This window comes from Taeniopygia guttata, chromosome 3 (assembly GCF_048771995.1).
Source record: "Taeniopygia guttata chromosome 3, bTaeGut7.mat, whole genome shotgun sequence".
NCBI lineage: Eukaryota > Metazoa > Chordata > Aves > Passeriformes > Estrildidae > Taeniopygia > Taeniopygia guttata.
Window position 1 is genome coordinate 101,066,049 of NC_133027.1, and position 24,003 is coordinate 101,090,051.

Genomic DNA, 24,003 nt, shown 5'->3' on the forward strand with positions numbered 1-24,003 from the left:
AAATAATAACATAATAATTATTATATTATTATTAATAATATTAATTTTGAATAAGTGATAGAGAGGTAAGAACTGATGCACCAGTGGACATGGCTCCCAGTGTTGCACTGAATAGAAGATTGCAACCGTCAGAAGAATGCTGTGTGGGATTTTGGAGTACATGAGTGCAAAACAAATCAATAATAAATAAAACACACAAAGACAAAATAAAATAATGAGAACAGTAGAATAAAAGATAATAATAAATATGGCATAAAACATAAAGAAACAAATACAATAGTAACAATAAAAACAAAACAAATAAATAATACATAATAAAATGCAGGCAGGGTACCATTTGGGATGTCAATGGTGACAGGACAGGGGGTGGGGATGGTACAGGACACCAACTGGGGGGTTTGGAGGTGTGAGGTGTGTTCATATCTGTGGGCTCTCTTGAAATCAAACTAACTTCTAGTTCTCCCTTCCATAGAAACTTGTGAAAAACAGTGAATTTCCAAGTGTATAAATTCTAGAGCATTTTGCTGTTAAACAGTAACTAGATTAAAAATTAAATAGTGATATACAGTGTTTTATATAATCTAGCTATGCAATTCACATCCAAATTCAATATTAATTTTAGAAATCACTGAAATACATTATTTTTTAAGTTTTTCAATTAAAAGTACAGATATGAGTTATATATTGATGCAAAGGTCAAAATCTACCTTTGTCATGTTTCCTCGCATGTTTTCTTTCTAATTCCACTATCCAGTTGTTTTAGAAAAGGAACAAAATAATTTAACTAATGCCATTTCCAGAAGACACAGTATTGTCTTCATCTACCTAAAATACAACTCATTATTAAGACAACACAAGCTAAAGAGTCACACCCTAACCACTTAGTTTTCTTAAAAAACTTTCAATATCAATGTCTTGTTAACCTTGTAGAATTCAAAGAATAATTGTAAATAGTTAACTGAAATTATATTTAATTCAATAATAACTAGAATAAACTGACAACCCAAAAAAGTGTGCTCAGCAAGCTACTTATGAATTATTCAATGTGTAATTAAAATACTTGGACTTCAAACAGAAACAAACACTCCCCACATTTTCCAAAATAAGCTAAAGTCAAAAGTCACACAGGCAGTGAATTAATTACACAGGTGGCAGAGAGATGGACAAGACAAAAAATTGGAATTATCAGCAGGGAGATCACTCTCTGCACAGCCTGCACTAGCAAGCAGCTATAAGAGTTAAAGGTTTGGACCAAATGATCCAGTGTTACTTTAATTTGTTTTTCTGTTTTCTTTGGTTTAATTATCTTAAGAGCAGAACCAAGAAGGTTTATAACAGATTGCAGATGACAACCATACAAACAAAACAAATGCATATAGTCCAGTGCCAGGATCTAAGATTATGGAATAAATCCACAAATTCAGCAAAACTCAACAAGGTCTATGTCCAAAAAAAATGAGAGATTGCTGCACTTGCTATGTCTCTGCGCCCTACATTTAGGCAAAATTTCAGATTAGATTTTGAACACAGAAAATGCACTGCTCCAAAGTACTTATAGCTCAAGTCTAAGACATTAAAGGAAATAATTATTCAAATTTTTGCGTAAGATTAAATAGTAGTAGTCAAAGAAATTAAGAAGCAGCAAACACAAGAGACTGTCCTAACAAGCTTCAAAAGGTTTGGTGGCTCATCAGTAACTAGTTCTGAAAAGGGGCATTTTTATCAAAGAAAATCTGGAACCACTGCAATTACACATCATGATAAAAATAGCCTCTGCTTCTCCCAATAGCAACAGCAATCCAGCATCACACCAGGTCCAGAAAGTTCTGGATGCAGGCAAGTAACTCTCAATTTCCATCTACCTTGCACTGAAAATCCAGCTGAGACATACATCCTTCTATATCTGATGATATTTATTTCAAAACTGTTCACTTGGTTTTTAATATTGCTTGTCTGTTTCACAAGTAGTGGGTATACTCTGGACAAAGCTGTTGGAAGTGAGCCACCTCAGTGCATACATGAATCTGCAAAACCACAATTCTCCACAGATACTTGCAAACTAATCAATGAGACCTATACCTCACCTCTGAGATAACATTTTTGAGGAAAACAATTAAGTGATCTTTGGTGGTTTTCTATATATGAAGAAAGGAAACCTTTCTTAATATATAGGATATAGGATGCTATATATATATATATAAAAATATTATATTATATATTATATAATTTTATATATATTATGTTATTGTTATCATATATAATATATATTTTTATATATTATATATGATAATATATATGAATACAAGGATGCTTTGTATTCCTTGTCTTTACTCCAATGTTCCTCTTCACACTAAACTGTTAACAGTCCTAAAAAAAATGACCTCTTAGACTGGTCTGAACTTAAAAACCAGCAAATTAATAGCTGACTGCTCTTTAAGAGAATATTGTGATACTTAAAATATTGGAAAGAAGGAAAAAAAAACATATTCAGTGGAGACACAAGCAAGCAACAAAACAATAATTTAAAACTGAAAATACCAGGCAAGATTTTTACTACTCCCTTCTGAGTAGTTAAAGTCTGACTTGCAGAATATATTCAAAGTAAAATGATGCTGTTAAAAAAGATGTTTTCTTTGCATTTCTAAGTAACTGCCTGTACAGTGCTATGCTTCATTTTATCACTTCAGGTATTTACAGCACAAATGGAGATGGCATGATAAACATGAAAAGTCACCTGCCACTATTATTTTGCTGAAAGATGCTCAAAGTTAGAATAAGAGTGGCATGATATATAAATGCATGATATGATCAACCTTCACTTTCATTGCTATATAAATAGAAATTAAACATATGTGAAATCTTTCTTTTTCAACAGAAATAGAATCTGAAAGATAAAAGTAGTTTAGTTCACAGGATGTTATTTACTGCATCATCTCTATGCTATCCTGCAATTTCACAGTCCCAGAGGAGGAGATGTACAGCCCCCTAAAAGCAGATCCATGAAAACTCTGCTAGAGAAATTTATTCTTTATACTGCAATAGGTCAAGGGTCATTAAAAAAAATACAAAAAGAAATTCAGCTCTAAGTCTCAATTAGTTCTTTTTAAATTAATTTGGGTCAAGAAGTACAGTAATACAAAATACACAAAGGAATAAACAGATACTAGCCAGGCATGACAGACAGGCAGAAACACAAAATTTTTCATATGCCTGGTAAACTTGATGTGAACATATTTTTCCTTTTCACTGCCAAACCATCTGCCTACCATTAGATGCTGTAATTCACCTTGCTAGGAAACATCCAGTTTCGTGAGCGAAGCATTGGCATCGAGATTTTTCACCATTTTTGCTGCATAATTTTATGTTGCAATTCTGCCATTAAATTTAATTACCTCTTTAATGAACTTCAATTCCTTTTACTTCTCAGCACCTCCAGAGAATCCAGAAGCATTGTAAAACTGAAGACTGCAAACCAATGTCTTTTATGTATTTGTTTTCATTTATGAGCATTGGGAATTTTGGTCTACTGCCACTGACTATAATGAATTATTTCACAAGAACAGAGCCCTGCTTTTTGAGCACACCTGTAAATGTTTTTACTCATGGTTCTCAGTTAATGAATGCATTATTTTCCTCTGTATAATGAAAGACACCTTGCCAGTTGAAGCTGCATTGTGTTCCCTTCCCCACTGTAAGATAAATTAATATAACAATCATAGAACATCTCCAAATACACCAATATATTGTGAGCACTTATAACATGGTAGCCAACAGAAAATTAATATAATCAATGTCCTAGAGCAAATGGAAAAGTGGGAACAACACAGGAAGGATCGAGCTCTAATTTTACATGGCTAACAAGTAATTTTCCATTCTTCTATGGTTTCACATCAAAAAATAAGCAGGCATTCAAATGAAGATAAATATGTCAGATAGAGGTATGTAATGCCATTTTAATATCACAGAAATCAAAGTACAAAATTTTAAGGTAGAAATGCAATGCTTCAAGGCTATTTTAATTAGATTTCAAAATTCTGGTTTAGTTGGGAATAAGCTGGGAACACAAATGTCTGTAAAATACCTTCATTTAGAAATATATTCCTTCCAGAAGACTATGTTGATAACTTAGTTAGCTGAAGCAGAATAAAGAACTACGTTCTTAATGGTTTCACTGAATCATAAAACACAGAAATGGAACTGAAATATACCAAAAATGTATCATGCAATGAATTGTAGACCAAATTAGCAGATTGAAAGAAAATTTTAGAAAAGAAAAAAAAAAGGATCATTTCTTCAGCTTTCAGCATCTGTCCAGACCAGAGCCCACACCTCCTATTGCATTTGAGACTGGGAAGGATATTTTTTTACTCTGAAATACCAAAAAAAGATAGGACTATTATGCTATAGAGACAATAAGAATGCTTCTATTTCGTAACACTGTGCAACTTGGGACAGACTTAGAAAAGAACATAAGATCTTGCAATGAAATTAAGCACTCCTTGTATATTAGAAATTATAAGAGACTGATGACTGGAGAAAACAGAGTTTATTTAAATCAGTTCAAATTAGGAATGCTATCCCCAGCATTTTTATCAACCTCATTTTAACCAACAACAACAACAAAAAAGTATCTCATAGCATACCAACTGGGTTCCTGTTAGAAGCAGCTCCCCATACTCACAGATATTTAGTCCACAGGACTTGATTAGAGTTATGACTATAAAACAATCTGCTCAAAACTTGCAGTGTGGACACTAGGCCCTCAGCACCGAACATTTCAATCCTACAAATGCATTTCTACTATACTGAACTATTTACTAATGTGGGCAGATCCAAGTGGCTGTTGCAGCTTCTCAAACTCCTGCCCTTTGAAGCTGGCAGACACAGAACATGGCCAATGTATAGGACAGAAGGAAAACTGGCTGGTGCAGTTATCTTATTTGAATGTGGTAGAAAATGCTGTTAGACTTTTCATTATCACAGCACAAACATTACCCAAAAGACAACTAAAACCCAGAATACATTAGTCTGAGTCCTCAAGCTTCTAACAGATGCTTTTGCTAGTTCAAACAAGAGTCTTTACCCAAATTATGCTTCAAAGGTACTTTCAAGATTTGTGTGTCAGGCAAGACTACTTGGGGAGGCCAAATTTATGGATCCTTTTTTCCAAATCTCCACCATTTTTTGGCACTGTTACCTCTAATTTCTGCACAGGATAGGCATTATTCTTCTTCCTTTCTATCCAGGAAATTATTGAATAGTAGGGCTAGTGAGAGGCCCAGACTGACCAGGCATGTAAACCTAGAGAAGAAGGCCTCTCATTCCCAAGACAGTAAGACAGGGAAAGCTACATGTACATGGTAAAAATATAAATATACTTGTTAATGGTCAACACAAATAAAAAGAGTATTTAAACAACTTCTGAAAAAACAACAAAGCTGTCTGTGAGATTAAAAAAGCTAAAGCATTTAATGACAAAAGCAACTTTTATTTCAACCAGACCAGACTGAAAAAAAAAATATATAATAAATACTCAATTCTTTCAATACAGCATCTGAAAATGATCACTTGAAAATTCTTTTAAAATATCAAACACAATAGCATAGACATACTCAATGAAAATCACACCTGGGAAGGTATTTAAGAAAAAGTTATTCTTGTCATATTTTCAAATTTGCAGAACTAAACATAACCAGAGAAAGATCATTCCAAGTGGAAATCCAGCAGCCAACACCCAGCGAAGCAGTTAGGCTGCAGCAGAGCAGTCTGTAAGCACTGCTCACATCATAATACCAGCTCTCCACTGTTTCTCAAGCAGCTTTTAATGGTCCTGTATAATGGCTCAGTATAAATCCTGTAACCACACAACACACTGAACTGAAAGCTACCACCAAATCATCACAGAACTGTTTCTCAAGAAATTCATCAAAATCTGCCTCAGAAGCCACTTAGAGCATCCTGTGAAAACAAGTATACAGGAGTTTGGAAACTTTCTGTCAGTTGAAAAACAGCTTCTAAAGATGAATGGAGTTCTGTGCAAGAACATCCAAAAATCTGCACCTGAGCAATAGCTGATTACAGATGGCCATCCAAGTACCACAAGACTTTGGATAGTAACAACTAATCAGCCATGATCCACTATAACAGAAACCATCTCTACAGAAATGTGTTGACTTTAAAATAAATGCAGTCTTAGGGCATAGCATTGCGAAGGATGTTTTAAATAACAGGAGGAGAGAAGGATATTCTTCTTTATGTATTTAATTATTCTCTGTTACTTCCCAGCAGGCTGCTTACTGCTACATTCCTCTGGGAACATTTTCGGCTCTACAGAATACTAGTTCAGCTTCCCAGAGCTGCTGAGAAACAGTACAGTACAGGAATTGCAAGTACAGGAATTTAAAAGCAATGAATGAACTCTTCCAAAATTCAGGGTCTTCATGCAGATGTTTATTTAGGGCACACCATAATAATCTGGCCATACATCTCCAGGTATTATATTGCTGGTGAAAAAGCAGTTCAGATTCCTGGTTTCTATGGAACATCTACCACACACTGTGACTTTCTGAACACCTGTTAACACCTAAACCCCTCTGTCTTGCTTGAAAATTCATCAAGAAAGGTAAAAAAAAAGTTTTAGTACTTTATAGAAAGGATACAACATTCCAAGTGGGAGAATAAGGAATAAAACCAAGTGGAACTGTAAATGAGTAAATCAGCATCTCATACCACTATACACATAAGCTGGAAAATATAGAACAACATTTTTTTTTTCCTTCCTGAAATGTTTTTTTCAAAAGGGAGAAAGAAAAAAACTGAAAAACTAGAACCCATGTAAAAGGATTATTTGCCTAAAAAGATTTGACATTACACTCTGCAAGCAGGTTACAGAAAATACAGGAGATGGATTTTTTCAGGATAAAATCCATATGTGAAGTGTGTTCTCGGCTATCATTAGAACAGTACCTTTGTAACTACGAATTAGAGAAAAGGCAAAACCTGCTATATCCTATGAATGTAGAATTGCCCTTCAGTAAGAAATCTACAAATTTTTGACGGGATTTTTTTAGGTAGAGAAATAATTTCTAAAATTATTTATTAATTCAAAGCACTTTGATGTTGTCTTCATAAATCTGCATAATCATGTTAATTTATAAAATTGAGCTGACTTGATTTTTTTCACTAATGAAACACATGTCTTCAAAACTTTATTTCAATATTCATCCAAAATAATTATTCAGCTTACATGCGTACGTGGCAAGTTCTGCACCCATTTAATTTGTTAATATTTTCTATATTTCTGCTCTTAACCTCTATTTTACACCATGAAATTCCAAGTTCTGTAAAACACAAGATTGTATTATTATTAGCACTGAAATAATTTACTCTGAGGGGAAAGCAAACAGATAACTACATTCAAAGTATCAAATTATACTGTAACCTGAAATACAGGGAGTGTATCCTTATTCCAAAACTCACTTTCTTTTTCTGTCTCCTGTATTGGTAGCTTCAATAAATATACAAAGGGTCATGGTCTGATTTTCTCTTTTAGCTAACTGTAGGAAAGAGAAGGGCTCACAAAATGGCAAACAGGATGAATAACACAATATAGGGGAATAAATAGTAGAAAAATGAAAAGGATTTTTTATGAGAGGATTTTAATCTTACCGTGCTACAACTAAAAACTGGTCAATCTGACGGTCAGTAAGGGGGCTATCTGGATCCCATACTTTTACTTCCAGCTTTGCCTGTTCTCTGTCATCTAATTCTCCTGTCAAAAGGTAGATGGGACAAAACACTTATTACTCACAAGGTTTTCCTTTGTGTAGTTCTTGCACGATGTTTAAAAGAGACATTGTATATTTTTAAATATATACACATACACACACATGGAGTACGTAACAATCATCAGCAGTTATCCAGTTAAATTCCATAATGCAGCATCACCAAAATAAATGCCTTTCCTTAACATCAGCATTTCAATCTAAGGAGATATTCTTAGGAGGTGCAATACAAATGAACCTTAATAAAATGTTATTATAAAGTTGAAAACATAACCTAAGTAACCAGTGGCTTCTTTAAATTGCTTGTCTACTTAATCCATACTAAAATTAATTTTACACTTAATCAACTTTAGCCATTAAACTCTATCTAATTTGTATTCTATGCCCCAAAAAATAAATCATTATGCAAAAATGCTGTCTACTGTATTTAAGCATTTTTTACCTCTTCACCCACTACATTATCTGTATTGTTAAAAACAAGAAAGTTACTATATACTCATCTTCATTACCCAAATTCATTTATGTGAACAGAACAATTTGTGTACATGCACATGGCTGAAACAGAGGAGGTGGTTTCCAAAATTTATTTTGCCCTATATTCATTGTTACCACAGTATGACATTTGTACTGCATGGAAGAACAGTGAAGTGTGAATTTGGTACAAGGATTCACATTCATAAGACACTCTTCACCTTGTCTTGCCTACTACACCAATAACTTTTCCTGTAAAATAAGAAACATTTCAGATGCTGATGGAGGAAGCATGACTTTTGCTAGCAGGACAAGGAGATTTTCCTCTGGGATGTAGCCAACACATTTGTGGCCACAAGAGATGACAACAGTCAAGCCAGCATCACTGTCTTTCCCTGCTGTTTTAGAACAGGACTGTATTCTTCCCTCAAGCCAACATGTGAAAACCCCAAATGTTTAGCTGGTTGCCAGTACTTGTCTGTGACTTTTACAATTTACTACAAGAATGAAAACCTGTTGTCACATCCAGCCATTCCACTCCCCATGAAAATCTAGGCTGTGTAGATACCTCTCTGATCGCAGAGGAGATCACTTTAGTCTGTTCTATTTCTCTGACTTAATGAAAACAGCTAGTCTAAACATGCACAGTATCATCAAGACGGGAAATAACCCGTACACTTAAGAGACTGGAAGCAGAATGCAAACCAAGCACTAGCTCTTCTGAAATCACATCATATATGATGACTTCTAGCAGATTGATTCTGGAAAGAAATTAAAATGTGGTATATATCCCTAGCAAACACACAAGTTAGAACTGCACCATGCTGTCTGGCTAATGTTTCAGGAACAAATTTCATAGTCACATTCTCAGAAAAACACAGTGAATTACTTTCTTCCAATGCAAAGGCAATAAAGCATTGGCTGCCTAATGGGACTTCAGCTTCTGTTCGAGCTAATTCACATCCAATACTGAAGACAAACTGTTAATTTCTGACATTTTGGAAAGGATTTTAGGACTATAAACTTATTCTATCGATTGCACACCTGTCAATACATTCATTTCTTCCATCTGTGACAGACACATTGTGGGTGATGTTCTACATTTTATAAATATTCTCTGAGCACTTTATTTCAATCTGTTAATATTTAGTTTCTAAATACCTTAAATGTTAATTAACCATTTCAGGACATCATAGTCTTGGGATTAAACATTACTCAGGTAAATTATACTTCTCACAAAGAGAAAACATCATACAAACAAAGCACCAGTATTAAAACAAAACATGTCACTCTTCTGAATAAAGTTTGCAAAAAGAATTTTAAAAAATTGCAATATTACAGATCTTACTTTAACTAGAGGAAATTAAACAATTGCTACTATAAAGTGTTGTAACTCTTGATAAAGATGAATCTGAAATATTGCTAAGCAGTATTTTGTAATGGCGGGAGACAGAATAAGGATACAAGCAATGGAATATCTATACCACAATAATCTAAACAAATGCAATAATTGCAATATTAACTATCACTACAACAATAGTAGACAGAGGTTTCCAGAAAATGGGTGGAGTCTGCCAAGCTTCTTTTAAAAAGCTACTTAATTCCCAATTTTCCACTTACATGGCAGGAAACTTAAACAGGGAAAGTAACTTAAACAGAACAAACCATGGAGGCAGTGCTGTAGAAACCTTAGAAAAGTTCATTTCAGGAATAAGTATTTTGTTAAATTCCTTTGCCTGTGCTGAAAGCATCAGTATAGAAGGATCACCTAAGATAAACAGGTCTTTCAAAATAATGATTATCAACCCTCTGTGTTCTACTTGAGCTGTCAATCCTTAGCTGATCATGCCTGTACCACATCCTATAGGATTTTAAACTTAACAAACCACTTTAAGATGCAATTTCTCTGCTAGCACATCAACATTTATCTTCTACATTGTTGAATTTGACACCAAAGGATAAGACATTCAAACTGAACAGATGATAAAGTTATTATAGTATTATTTTGTTATATTGTAAAACCCAGCTCACAAAGAATAGAGGAGTTTTACTTTCACCATTTTCAGTGCATCTGAGAAGTTCAGTTTTAAAAGTGCCACCTTCCTTTACCACCAGCAGCATACCAATTACAGCTTCTGAGAAGTACCAGGCAATTTTTCTGAATAATTGATACAGTATATTCAATTTATTCTAGTCACTGCTTATAATTTTATTACAGCCCGTCTAACCCCGATGACTAATTTCATTGGAAAACATTAGTAGATGGTCAAAAATACATCTGGTTTACTCTTCATCAATCTCTGAACTTCTTATTTCTCATGGGTGTCTTCTAGTAAAAAGTAAAATTTTTCTTTAAAAAAAAAGTTTAAAAGTTTTGTATTTCAGTCAGTCATTTTAGATAAATGAAAGTATGATGTACCCCTCTAAAAAAAAAAAGGCAAGAAAAAATTTACAAAACAAATGTAAAACAAATGTATTTAAAATGAGCTACAAGAAATTAAAAATCAACTTAGTCTCTTAGATTTCATTTCCTGCAGATGAATACCCCAAAGATAACTAGTACATCAGATTTAGCATGATTCTATATTCTTCTTGAATACAACTAAAAGAAAATAACTTTCAATATAAACTCTAAAGAGCTTCTTAGAGTGAAATTCTTTGAATTTAAACATAACAATACTGCAATATAATATATTAATAAACTGAAATATGAATCTATAAGTTAGGTTTTATTTTTTAAATGGTTGTCAATGAAACAATACAAATTTAATTTTTGATGAAAAACAGTTGATGAGGTATCTGATTTTAAAGACATTTCTGTTGTATAAAGTTTTATTTTTGTATTTTGCACAATTTGCACTATTTTGAAAAAACCTTTTTATTCTCCTTCTCAAAAAGCAATTCAGCAAATTTGCAAAACATGCAAACTAAACACCTGGAATGCTCGGTTTTCTGAATAAATCCAGCTTTCAGGATATGCAAAACAGCAGTGCCAGCTGCTGGATCCCTAATTCAATGGGACAGAAAATCTGTGGCTGTGGGGTTTTGGTCATAGTAAGGCAGTAGATCTATCCATCAGAACTGGACACCAGACCAAGAGTTTCAACCACAGAGTTCCTCCTAGTAAGCAAATTAATTTATTCATACAACCTCATGAAATGATCCAGTTTTGATGTGTGTGTCAGTTCCTCAGACTCACCAGAAACCTAAGCAGATAAATGTGAAGGCATTTATAAAGGCTCATATTCTTAATGCTTAGCACATATATAAGAAGTCAACCCAATGTCTTCATCTCTGTGTTTTAGTTTTGTACTTGTGGAACAGGAATATCTCTCAGTTAACATTACAAGGATGAGGAAGAGAGGTATTTACTGGTTCTTATCCTCCCTAGATGAGTTCAGAATGCAACACAACAAAATTTCTTTCATTGAAATATGGATTTAGCAGATAAAGCATTTAGCAGGTCGTTGCCAGAACTCTTCGGGAGTATACTACCTGCAGGTAATCCTAAATGTTTTTTTAAACATAGTTTCATGTGCTGTTTGTGCACCATTGTTGTAAAAATAGGCAACTAATCAGTGAAAATGAAGTTTCAGTTCATTAATCACATTCTCATGTTGCTATTTAGACAGTCTGCAAACATTTTCTCTAAGGTCCAGAGGAGAAAAACAGAATCCCATTGAATTTTCTTGTGCTGTATATGAACAAAGTTCCAGACATTAAACCTGTCTGTCTAACATAAAATCTGAGCTTTCTCTTTGGATGAAAAGTACATTAGTTCCTCACTAAAACAGTCAGCATATTCATCCTGCATAAAATACTTATTACTCATTTTTATTTTATTTTTTTTATGATTTGCAAGTCTCACCAGTACAGATAAAGAAATCCAGAAGGAAAGTTCAAAAATTTACACTAAACTCTTCAAAAAATACGATGGAGTCATGACTTCTCTGATCAAAATAACATGAGAAAGCTTAGATGAAAAGCATATGCAAAAGAAAAATTATTTGTTTACCTTTCAATTCCAAAACAATCTCTCCTCTGCCTTAGCTTGCCTGACAGAGGTATATTCAGATTAGGAGTTATATGTTTATACAAGCCTCATGGTAAAAATTCATGAATGTAGAATATGAATGTAAGACATGTATAAGGACTAGAAATTAAAGTCAGGCTATGTACAAAAACTATAAATGAAATATATCATATGCTAAAGGCCTGTTACTTGTCTACAAGCATTTAAACTGCTATTGGGCATTTTTAAAGCAAATAAAGCTTGCATAGTCCCATTGCCACTTATCCTCTAGAGCTTGAATTTATAAAAAGATTTAATCATTCTGCACTTGAAAAATCCCTTTCAAAATAGAAATGCCTCCTATGACCTTAAAATTCTCTCAGTGTTCAGCTTTACAGTACTTATAATTTAATCACTGATGATCAAAAGACAAGCACTCACAAAACACTCCGGCTTTAATTCATCATGTTCTAAATTCCTAGAAATTAACAGAAAGGATTACACTTGAGCTCAGAATAAACTGAACTGCAACCACACATTAATGACCAACTTCTACATAAAGCAGCACCAAGGATGGCTGGGTATGGAAATGCCCAGTGCTGGGAAGGAGGGAAGGAAGGAAGGAATGAGGCTGCCTCTTCCTCAAAACCCTGCAGAACTGTTTTCCATTTTGCTGAAGTTCCTGAAATAACACATGAGGTAACAGACTTTTCAGGAAAAGCAAAGCATGGTGAAAATTATTCTGAATATAAATAAAAGAACAGTAGGATACTACGTATGAATATTAATTGTATTTTAAATAAGTGCTTTTGAAAAAGGGATACTACAATGCAGAGACATTGCATTCTCAAAAAAAAAAAACAAAAAACAAAAAAAAAAAAAACCCAAAACCAAATCCAAAACAAACCCCAAAACAAATCAAACAAAAATACCCCATCAAACAAACAAAAACCAACCAAACAAACAAAACCATGCAAAACCAAACCCTGACTAAATTAAAATTAAATCTGTGGTCCTGCAATTTTGGGTTGTGCTGTTTTTTTTAAAAAACAGCTAATATTAAAAATATGCAAATTCCCTGTTACCTAAGCATTCTATAGAAAAAAAATTGTGTGAATAAATATGAACAAAACAATTTAGACAAGAACTTTTTGTTTAGGATTAAATGTATTTTGACTTATTAAAAAGTAAAAAAAACCACATTTTATCTGCATCTGCTATTTCTTTTTTCATCTTCTACAGAATAAACTTAGTAGAAAAATCAGATTTGCAATAAAACAGCAAAGAAACAAACATCTGAACTTACCATGAGTCCTTTTAGGTGAAGTTACTGAGGTAGAAAATACCACCAAAGTACTTGTACTCAATTAAACACTAAGATGTTGCTGCTTGAAAAGTGATTGGAGTGCTCATGGGGATAATAAGCACATACACAGCACACAATAAATAACTGTACCCTTCATAAGGCTGACTACCTGAGAGAACTCATTTAGTATTTGAACAGTCTCAGCCAAGGCCCTCCAGCCATTATTAGCAACAATAACTTTCTGACAGCAGTCATGCGCAACCTGCCACACCAACACGCAGCACGTACCACTCATGCTGCACTGCGACCACCGGGACACTTTAACCATTTCCTTCAACTTGCAGAGAAATAGGAGCTTCATAACAAACAGAACACTAATAACAGAAGCCTAAGACTCCTCAAGGAGCTAAAGACACCAGGGTATCATGTCTCTTTTTTCACAAAGACCGAAATTTCTACTGACCTCAAGCACAAATCAAACTTAACAAGGCACACAAACTTGAAACTTTTACGATTTGGGACAACCAATGAAAAAGAAAACAAACAATAACAAAAAAACCCACTACAACTATCCCTAAGCAGGACAACCCACATTACTCACCTCAACCTTTGAGCAGCTTCTGTAAAATCTAATTGATAAACAGCACAATTTCCAACTCTTCTATCTTACCCTCGACTGCTAACATGGAAGTTCTGAATGATCTGAGAACTGAAGCTTTGAAACTTCCATGACCACATTTGGTCTGTTTGATCAAAATTTTTCATGCACATACTACTCAACAAATTGGACTAGAAGGCAAAAAGCATTTTCAAATAACATCACTGAAAACACTTCATAAAACACAATGGTTTATGCAAAGCTTCAAATACCTAATTGAGCTCCTGTAGTACATGTGGCCGCAGCACTAAACTATAGATTTTCCTTGCAAATGCATCATTAGTCTGAAGCAAAGTCTTTCCTGAAAACAGGCATCAAGAGGCCATTTACATGTGTTTTAATTTCTAATAAAACTGATAAAATTCTATCAACATGCTTTTAATTGTCCAGTACAAAAGTCAATAACTCAGCTCCCTAGAAGTGAGATTGGCAAAAGCGATGTAAAAGATATAATAGTCTTAATACAATTTGACAGGAACAACATTGTAAAGTGTATTTTACTGTTTGTGATAATCAAGCATTTGACAGTTAATTATGCAAAATTTACTGTATGAGCTTAATAACAAAAAAAAAATCTTCAAATCTGAGAAGGGACTACCATGTTTAAATTGGCTAACCCTCAAGAAACAGCTCCTACTTTGAGAAGGTATTATAGAAAAAAAATCATGTTAACTCAAAGTCAAAAGTGCAACCAACAGAAAGCCCATTTGAGAACAAAATATATTTGAGCATATATAACAAGTAATTTTATTATTTGTTGAGGTTCATCTCATCTAAATATCTGATCTATGTTAAATATCAATTTTCAGCTGAGGTGAATCAAATCTCAGGAACATTTTTTTTTTCTATTCTGAGCATAAAGGTGAGTCTTACTGCGTTAGAACCATCACACATGTTATGTTTGGTGTTCTATTCAAGCTTCCACAAATAGAACTCCTAAATATTCTTGTTATATCTTTTGTTCCATGCATTCCTTCTGAAAAATGCATTGAAATAGAAAGCCATCATCTTATAATTGAACCAAGATTCTGGCCAATATTTTGAACTTATCATTTATTTTGCTGCTGATTTACCAGATTTTCAGTCAAATATAAAAATTCAACGCATTTCACACTGAACTTGGTGAAATTAGTTTCTACAAGGTTCCTAGGCATCTAGAAGCAAACCTGAGTTAGGCAGGCATAACAATCTCCTTTTGTATTTGCCCCTAAAAGTATTTTTTTATTTCAGACTTTGAGCTTTACTTTCTGCTCTGTGGATCCCATAAAGCCATCTTCAATTGGCAAGAAACCTGGTTTTAGACACTGGCTGTGAACTCCCAATTTGCTGTATGTAGAGCAAGGGAGGTATGCGAGTAAACGCACTAGTGCCTCAAGCCCATCCAAAAATAACTTTGTTGTTGACAGCTTTTTCCACAAAAACCTTTCCCTCACACACTGCTGATGGAAGAGCCTAAAGGTGCTGCTGTGTGTGCACAACTTCTGTGTGTGCAAGAAAAGCAACTCTTCCTTTGATCATACCTAAGCTACTGGGTTTACTCTAATTCCACTTATTTATTCTTGTAACGGCACTTTGTTTCACTCACAAAGGAAACACTAACATGGCCTCAAAATTATGTGGCCTCATGATTTTTTAAAGCCAGTTAAATATAAAAGGTTAGACAGATAATATTTGTGAAACACTGAACTCAGGAAAAAAGGCAATATTTTCTGAATTTTATTTTTAAGAACTACTTACTGTTTTAATGTGTCCCGTTAATATCCAGCAACTGTCAAAAAAGTAATCACTTAGCACAAATTACAGACCATATTTTCTGGAAATCAATAGGACACAAAGACATAATATTTGTTTCTCCTGCCAGATATTTCTCACAGACACACATTATCTGTCTCCAGAGTATCTGACTGTCCAATTTTTAACTGAAATATTCAAATACAGAAACTTCCAAAAGTATTTCATATCAACAATTTTTAAAAATGACTGATTATTATCTTCTCACAACAGAATTAAATCATTACAACTATATCAACACTAACAGAAATATGCCAGCACACAGATTTTGACAAGAGAATCAGATGCACCATTAAATGACTGCTGCAGGTCTCTGGCTGTACGAGTGACTTTTAAACTCAGCAGTGGTTCGGATAACAAATGGGAGACTTATGTACCACAAAGTAAAAAACCAGATCCCTCCTCATGAGATTACAGTTGAGTTTCACTATTCTAAGGCCTATTTTTCATCAATTAAATAAATAAAAAAATATTTAATTATACAGAAAGCATTAATAGAACCAGACAACACAATGCACCAAGTCTAAGCAATACTGAGCTTTCATAACATTAAAAATCCAAACAGATTGTAAATTAGTTTCTCATCCGCCTCTTTTAATCATGTTTAAACTTTAAATCCTAAAATTGCAATATTCCCAAACATGAAAAGGCTTGAACTCTGAGTTTAATAGTTTCCATTTGGTATGCCTGGTGTATTAGAAACAACATACTCTTACAATGGAGTTGCAGTAAAAAAGACAAAAACAGTGAAGACTTTAGAAACCACCCTTAAAATAATTAATTTATTCTTTTTCGAAACAGAAAAATTTTAGAAACTTTGAATAGTTTCTCTGCTTGTCATCCAAAATTTTCAGCTTAAATTTGTCCAACTGCTCCCCTTCTTCCTATTAAGCTCTCAATTAATTGAACTGCATTAATTCTATAATGCCTTGGCTTCAACGATTAAATCAGCTGTACAGCAAGTGCTAATTTTAGGCACTCATTGGGTATTTTCAGGTGTGCAAGAGATACTCCAGCATTTAGTTTACAATTTTATTTACTAGAACAGAACATCTTTCCTACAGGCTGCTTCTTCCATTTCAGAGACTCTCTAATTCCTCTTCTGTATATCTTAGCAGGGGGTACTCCTCTTCCTTGCCCAGTCCACCCTCTTTGTATTGCTTTAAATGGCCAGAGAGAACCCCATTGTGTCAGATCCCATAAAGAATTCCCTAAGGCCTCCTTTCAAGCCCAGCTGCAGGAGATAAGCAGCCCGGGGCAGGGAAGAGGGCAGCAGCTGGCAGGGGACCATTAGCATGTGAGTGTCAGGCTGTTAAACAGGGACTGGCAAACAGCCCGCGCTGGGCGCTCAGGGCTAGCAGCCAGTTCTCCGGATAAACCTTTGAACCGCATCATCCACATCACAATTGCCAACGCCTTGTCCCTTGTCTCCTTCCACATACCTAGCATGGAGATTGAACAGTCATTTCCCAAATCAACGCTAACCCATCCTGCATCCATCATCCCATGTCCCTCTGTGCCACGGCTCCTCTCCGCCCAGGGATGCACATCTCTGCCTGCCCCGCTGCGCACTCAGAGTCCTCAGAGCAGTCACCGTGAGCCCAGAGGAGCTGCTCTTCTAGCAGACACTTCCCTGTCTGCTAGAAATGCAGGGTTTTTTTTTTTAATTTTAAACTTTCTGTATTAACAGACGCTGACCCCCAAGAAAACACCACATTTAACCTGAAAGCTTCCAAAATTGAATTATAAAACTGAGATTATGAGTGTGTCGTTTGAATAGAAGTGTGCAATATCACATAGTAAAAAACTTTTTAAAGTTTTAAGATATAGTAATATATATAAAAGACAGAAACTTTAAAGCAGAAGCTAATCCTTCTTCTTTATCTTCTTCACCCTCTTCTTCATGAGTTTAAGTAGTATTGTATAATGAAATAAAAAATCCACATCACAAGTCACAAATAGGTAGTTATTAAGTTAAAAATAATAATTTAAGTATAATTTCTTAATTAAATATTTTAGCCTTAAAAAAACCCTATAAAAAGAGAAATACACCTCCATTTCATAATTTATTAATAAAATAGTACAGAACTCACAACTTCTAAGAATATAATATAAATAAAAACTAATAAACATCTAAACCCAATCACATTTAATCCCAACCTTAACAAAAAAAAAACCAAAATCCAAATTTAGTGGTGGATTGACGTACAATTGCAAAAAATATGACCAAACTCAAAATAATAAAAAAAAAACTTAGTTAAAAAATCTGTTTAGTTAACTAAACACTATTATAAGAAAACTTCACACAATTATAAAAAAAACTTCTAAAAATAAACACTTCCCCTGCTCAGATACTGGTGTGCACACGGCTGCTGGGGATGCTGCCCAGGGGAACACAAGACCCCACTGCTGGCTGACATCCCCTCACTGCCTGCCAGCACCACAGGGTTCTCCCACAGAGCTGCCCCTCTCAGCCCCTTCATTCCCAAATAAATTTTATATATTTATGAAAAATATGAGCAAGGGTACTTTCTACTTTTTTTCTGACTGGAGGGAAAATTACAATGTATGAGACATCTCACATTATAGAGGGAGAAAGCTGTCCTTGTCATTGAGGCACATTACTAGATGTGGGGTTAATTCTTTTCATGTCATTTTTCTTTTATCCTCCTATTTGCTGCAACATTGTCTGAAATTAATGCCCTATATTTAATTTAGGGCATTAAAATGACTAAAGTCTTCTCAGACGTTCAATAGAGTCAAAAGGTCTATAAAGTACCAAAGAGTACAAGACATTGACAATGTTATCTATTTAAAAAGGAAGCAAAAAAAAGAAATTAAAATCAATTTTTGGAAGATAAATCAGTTTTCTGCATTTGTGGTGACTGGACAGAAGTGGAAAGGTTCATGTACATCACGAAAAATCAAAAACTTCACCTTAAAATGATGCATCTATAGGAGAGGTTAGAAAACAATTATACACTAGGAACACTAACGAGCTACTTGAGTTTGGACAAGAATTCTCTCCAGATTTCTGCAGGATCTCAGGAATACAACAGCTATTAATCAAGATACATGAGCTCAAACCAAGTTCTGTTACACCTAGGGTGTGAAGAGGGAATGTGAGCTAAAGAAAAAATGTGAGCAACTAAGCATAGCCAAGGCTCACAGCTATGCTAGCCAAATTAATCAAAATTGCAACCAAGACACAGTGGTCAACAGGCTTTTTTATAAAGAAAAATCCTGAAGTACTGAAAAAGGATCATAGAGGTTTATAAGAAAGCTCAAGGTGACAACCTATTGGATTTCTAATAGGCCTTAAACAATTTTTAAGAAAATTAAGAAATCCCAAATGACAAGATCTCCTGCAGCGACAAACAGCTGATGGTCTGATTCAGCAAGGTCCTTCCTACACCGGTGGGCTGGTTTTTTGAAAATCCTGATTTCAACACTTAAACATCTTAGATTGCCTAGCATCACACTGTTCTACCAAATCCTGGAACATAAAATCAAATGCAACATCAGAAAATTAATTTTGATAAATTACTTTTAAAAACAAATTATAGAAAGCTGTTATTTTAAATTGCAATAATTTTCTCAAAAATACAATTGTTTGGTTGGGATATTTTTTGCCAGAGAATTACCGCAGACAGTTTCACTAGACTTACATATCATGGCCAGAATGCAGTCATGATAAATTTTTATAAAGTTTGTTTAGAAAATACCCTTTGCTTTGGAAGTTTTAATAGAGATTTGACAGACAGAAGACCTTTTTTTGACTTGGTTGCAGCCTTTCCACTTGATTAACAACACCATGAATGAATGAAAGCAAGCATTATTTAAGAAATTACTAATTTGGTCAATGAGATTACTGTAAACAATTGGCTTCCCTGTTTGAAATGTGACTTCAATTGTATTTGTTTAGCTAAGCTGTCACACATTTAAATTTAGTGCAAATGCATTTAAATTGTGTGACAGCTGCAGTTAGGCCTATGATGGCATGCATGAGATAGAGAGAGCAGCATAGGCATGTGACAGGAAAAACAATGCATTAGATGAACTCCTACAGAGCAAAAAAATTTCCCATTTCTCCCATTCTTAAGCATTATCCTACTTCATAAACTATATCCCCAATGCCATGCTAGCACTTCTCTCTCATTCTCTGCTTTTTTAGCCAACCATGTAAAACAACCTGTCACTGCATCAGTTATTCCACTGCATGAGACATTGGTTGAAATGCCAGAATTTTAAAAACTTTTGGATTTTAAAGCTGTGAGACAAGTAAGAATCAATGTTATATAAAAGTCTACCAAGAATCTAAACTAGCTTGCCTGGGTGCGATCTCCCTGTACACAAAACATGACTAAATAAAATCTGCTAGTTAAAGGTGACAACAATTTGATGATATTCAGAACAATTTCTAAAAGTATGCCTTGTAACCAAGTAACAATAATAATAATGAATAGCCGAAACCAACACTGTGTAGGGTTTTGTTCTTACTTGTTTAGGGCTTTTAGCTTTGTTTACTAAAGTTAATAGTCACAGATTTTATAAGTTATTGATCAACTACTGTAGGTGAGTGCACCACACAGCAGCTTCTGGCCATCACATTGAGAGAACCAGATATCTTGCTCCTGTATTAAGGAGTAGGGATGCTCCACAGAAACAAGATACTTCTTCTTGCCCAAATTCATGCTCTTGATTCTCAGAGATAAACCTTTTTATTCTTGCTTTGTACAGAGGAGAAGAATGTTACCCCACACTGGAAGCAGATGTGAAAACAAGCTGCCACATCCACAGAATAAGCCACTGGAGAATGTGTTGTTAAAACAGAGAAAGGACATTCTTCAGTATCCTGCTAGCCAGAATTTGAGTCAATGCTGTAGAACAGTCTCCTCTCCTCCAGTATATTTAAAGCAACTAAAAAAACCCTCTAAAAATCATCCAACTAGAGTATAGACAGACTGTAACACTTGGCACTGGGGGGGTGAAAGATTTCACACAACCATAAGATCATTCAAATATGACAACTTTTACTCCCAAAAATGGTGACAACAAAAGCCGGAAGAGACTGTGGAAAGAAATCTGCTCTGGTCTTTCTCCAAAGTTACAGTCTTCACTAAATGTGTGATCCAAGTGATTTAGCTACACCATTACAAACAAAAGTGGCATGGATTTACAAGGCTTATGCATTTTCAACCAAATTTAAACTTTGTTTACATTTGTTTACTGCAATTGTGTAAAGGATTTATGTTTCAACGTATCCTAAAGTGGAAAAACAGAAAACAGTTGAATCTGGAAGACTTTATCATGAATCTTGATTGTAATAAACCCTTTAAAGTTTAAGGTTTTTGAAAGTAGATGTTCTTTTTGTTTCAAAAATTAAGGAGCAATATAAATTTATCCAATACAGCCCTGGGGCAGGGAAAAGCAGGTATGCTGCATTATCCAAAGTTTGACCTAATTACCTGGGTTTGCAGTACTTTTTATTCAAGGATGCAAAAATGGGAGCACCAGTGCCAGGAAAAAAATCTATTCCTACAAAAACCACACTCAGTTGCCCAATACACACACACAAAAAAAAAAATCAAAACAAAAACACCATAGTCTATTCAGATAAAACATAAGTTATCAGAGTATGGAGAAAGCTCAAGGAATTTGGATTTTTAATCTACTAGAATTCATCACTGTATTTACAAAAAACTAATTTCATGTTTCTAGACCTTCTTTTTCTTTTCAGCCATGTTGTGACTGGCCTTCTGAAAGCTAATCTAAACTATCTTTAGTCATTTGAATTGGATTTATATGCCAGTAACTTTGAAAATAAAACAACTGATGTGTGAATCCTTGATTTGTTTATAGTTTTGTTTGTTTGCTTTGGGATTTTCTGTAAATATAAAATATGCCTACCAGACACCTTCAAAAAGTTATTCTTCATTTAGATTACAGAATAAGTTTTATGTGTGAAATTCAGGAATGCTTTTTATTTTATCATCTAATAATTTATTTTTATCATCTAATAATACCATTACTAGATGATATAAAATTTGATTTTTCCAAACTGACAAGATGTTGCCTAAATTCTCTCTTTTAATTTCAGGGGATGGATCTACACTTTTCAAATGTTACACATTAGAGCATAACAATTTGGAGACACAGATCACTAGCCACTTTTATCATTACAGGCTGAAAAATGTACATAAAGACAAAAAAATCTTCACAGAATCCCATACTGTCCAAATATAACTTTTCTAATCTATTGATTTTAAGCATTGTTTGGATTTGTTTTTATGAAAGAAAAGGCTTGACAGGGAATGGATTAACTTCCAGGCTGTCAGCTTACATAAAGACACAACAACAGCTGAATCTTCTTTTGTTTCTCCTTGGAGGTCAGAGGGCTATGGAAACATTTAGGAAAAAAAAAAAATCAGTCCAAATTACCATAATTCAGATATTTTTATCCTCCCAAACCAAACTCTTTTTTCCACCAGTGATTTGAAATAAGTGCAGATTAATCCAACCAAACCTCTCAAATGCTCTATGTACCAACAGATCCTTGGTTTGTGGGCAGCTTGATGCTTCTCAGCTCTGATGGATTATTATTTCCTACTAAAGGCAGCAAGAAAACTGCACCATTTATTGCATTTTGGGGTTTAGTGGGGCATGAGGAAAAGAAGACAGTAACACACAGTGAGTTCCTATCTTCATTATGTATGAGAGAGATTATCTACTCATTTTAACTCATCCAAGGACTAAACTCAAAACATTAAGCTTCAGAAGAACTTGGTAACTTTAGCTTAAATTCATATGGATTTTAACTTTAGAAAAAATCAAATAAGTAAAATTTGAACAGAAAAAAAATCTCCTTTATATGTGGTATTAACTATTTCACAATTAGGCTCTGTCTTTAGTAGTTTAAGTAAGAAGAATTCAGTAGAATGAGACTTCCTGCCTGGCAGCCAACCCTAGCTTGTCCTAAAAACCCTAAGTTCAACCAGGTACTTGGGAATCAGATCAATACTTCCCAGCTGCCTCTCACACACATTGAGAAAGCCATTTCCACATTAGCTCTGTGGCAAGGTTTCCTCCTGAGCATATGCACATCTACAGGTGTTTTTTCCATATGGCAGGTACATTTTACAGCAAGAATAGCAGTGGATCATGATCTATCCATAAACATGTTTTGAAACAAGCCTGTACATTTTATAAACAAACCTGAAGTGATTTTCTATAGTGGAAGTCACGTCAGGTTATTTCTGGTTATTAAAAGAAAAGTCAGAATAATAATACAGATGATCTATTAAATAGCAGTCATTGTAAAATAATCTGTCACTTGCCAGAAATCAAATTATTCTTGTTTTATTAAATTAGGTCTGTAGAAATTAGAAATAATGGGGTGTTCAAGTAAAAATATAGCAGCAAAAAAATATGTAGATCATGATGAATAGAAAATACAATTCTTAAGGTTACAAATATATATATTTGGCGCATTCAGAACTTCTTGGATTTACTGCAAGTGATGTTCTTCTCACATAATCCTTTCTTTTAAAGAATAAATACCATGACTCTTGAAAACAGTATCTAAATCTAGATACTTACAAAGAAACTTTTTTTTTTAAATTTAATTAGCAATTACAGTTGTAAACATAACAAGACACAGTTACTCATGCTTCTTAAATATGATCCAAATATTAAATAATTATTTTACTTGAAATTTTGCTTAAAATAATAGTTCTATGTAGTAAAAGACTGAGGTGTAGGTAGTTGTGCTAGGTTATAAATAAGTAAAATAAAATTTTTAAAATATCAGTGATTTTAAAGCTATGCCAAGGCTACAAAGAGGTTTTTCAACCTGCTACAAAACAGATAAGATGTTTTAAAGAAAGACAATATTTTGAAATAAGGAGATGCAGAGACCTGAATTCTCTATGCATTTTTTGCTTTAAAACGGAAAGAAGAAATATCTTTTTCACTCGTTTTA

The 24,003-nt window shown here is 34.1% G+C and overlaps 1 protein-coding gene across 10 annotated transcripts in view; it reads right to left on the reverse strand.

Annotated features, from left to right (window-relative positions):
- Window positions 1-24,003, reverse strand: part of MTA3 (metastasis associated 1 family member 3) — a 230,054-nt gene that overhangs the window by 75,117 nt on the left and 130,934 nt on the right. For all 10 annotated transcript variants that reach the window (XM_072927512.1, XM_072927516.1, XM_072927515.1 and 7 more), the window contains one exon: window positions 7,669-7,771. In XM_072927512.1, the coding sequence (XP_072783613.1) occupies window positions 7,669-7,771 (103 nt within the window). The remainder of the gene's footprint in view (window positions 1-7,668; window positions 7,772-24,003) is intronic.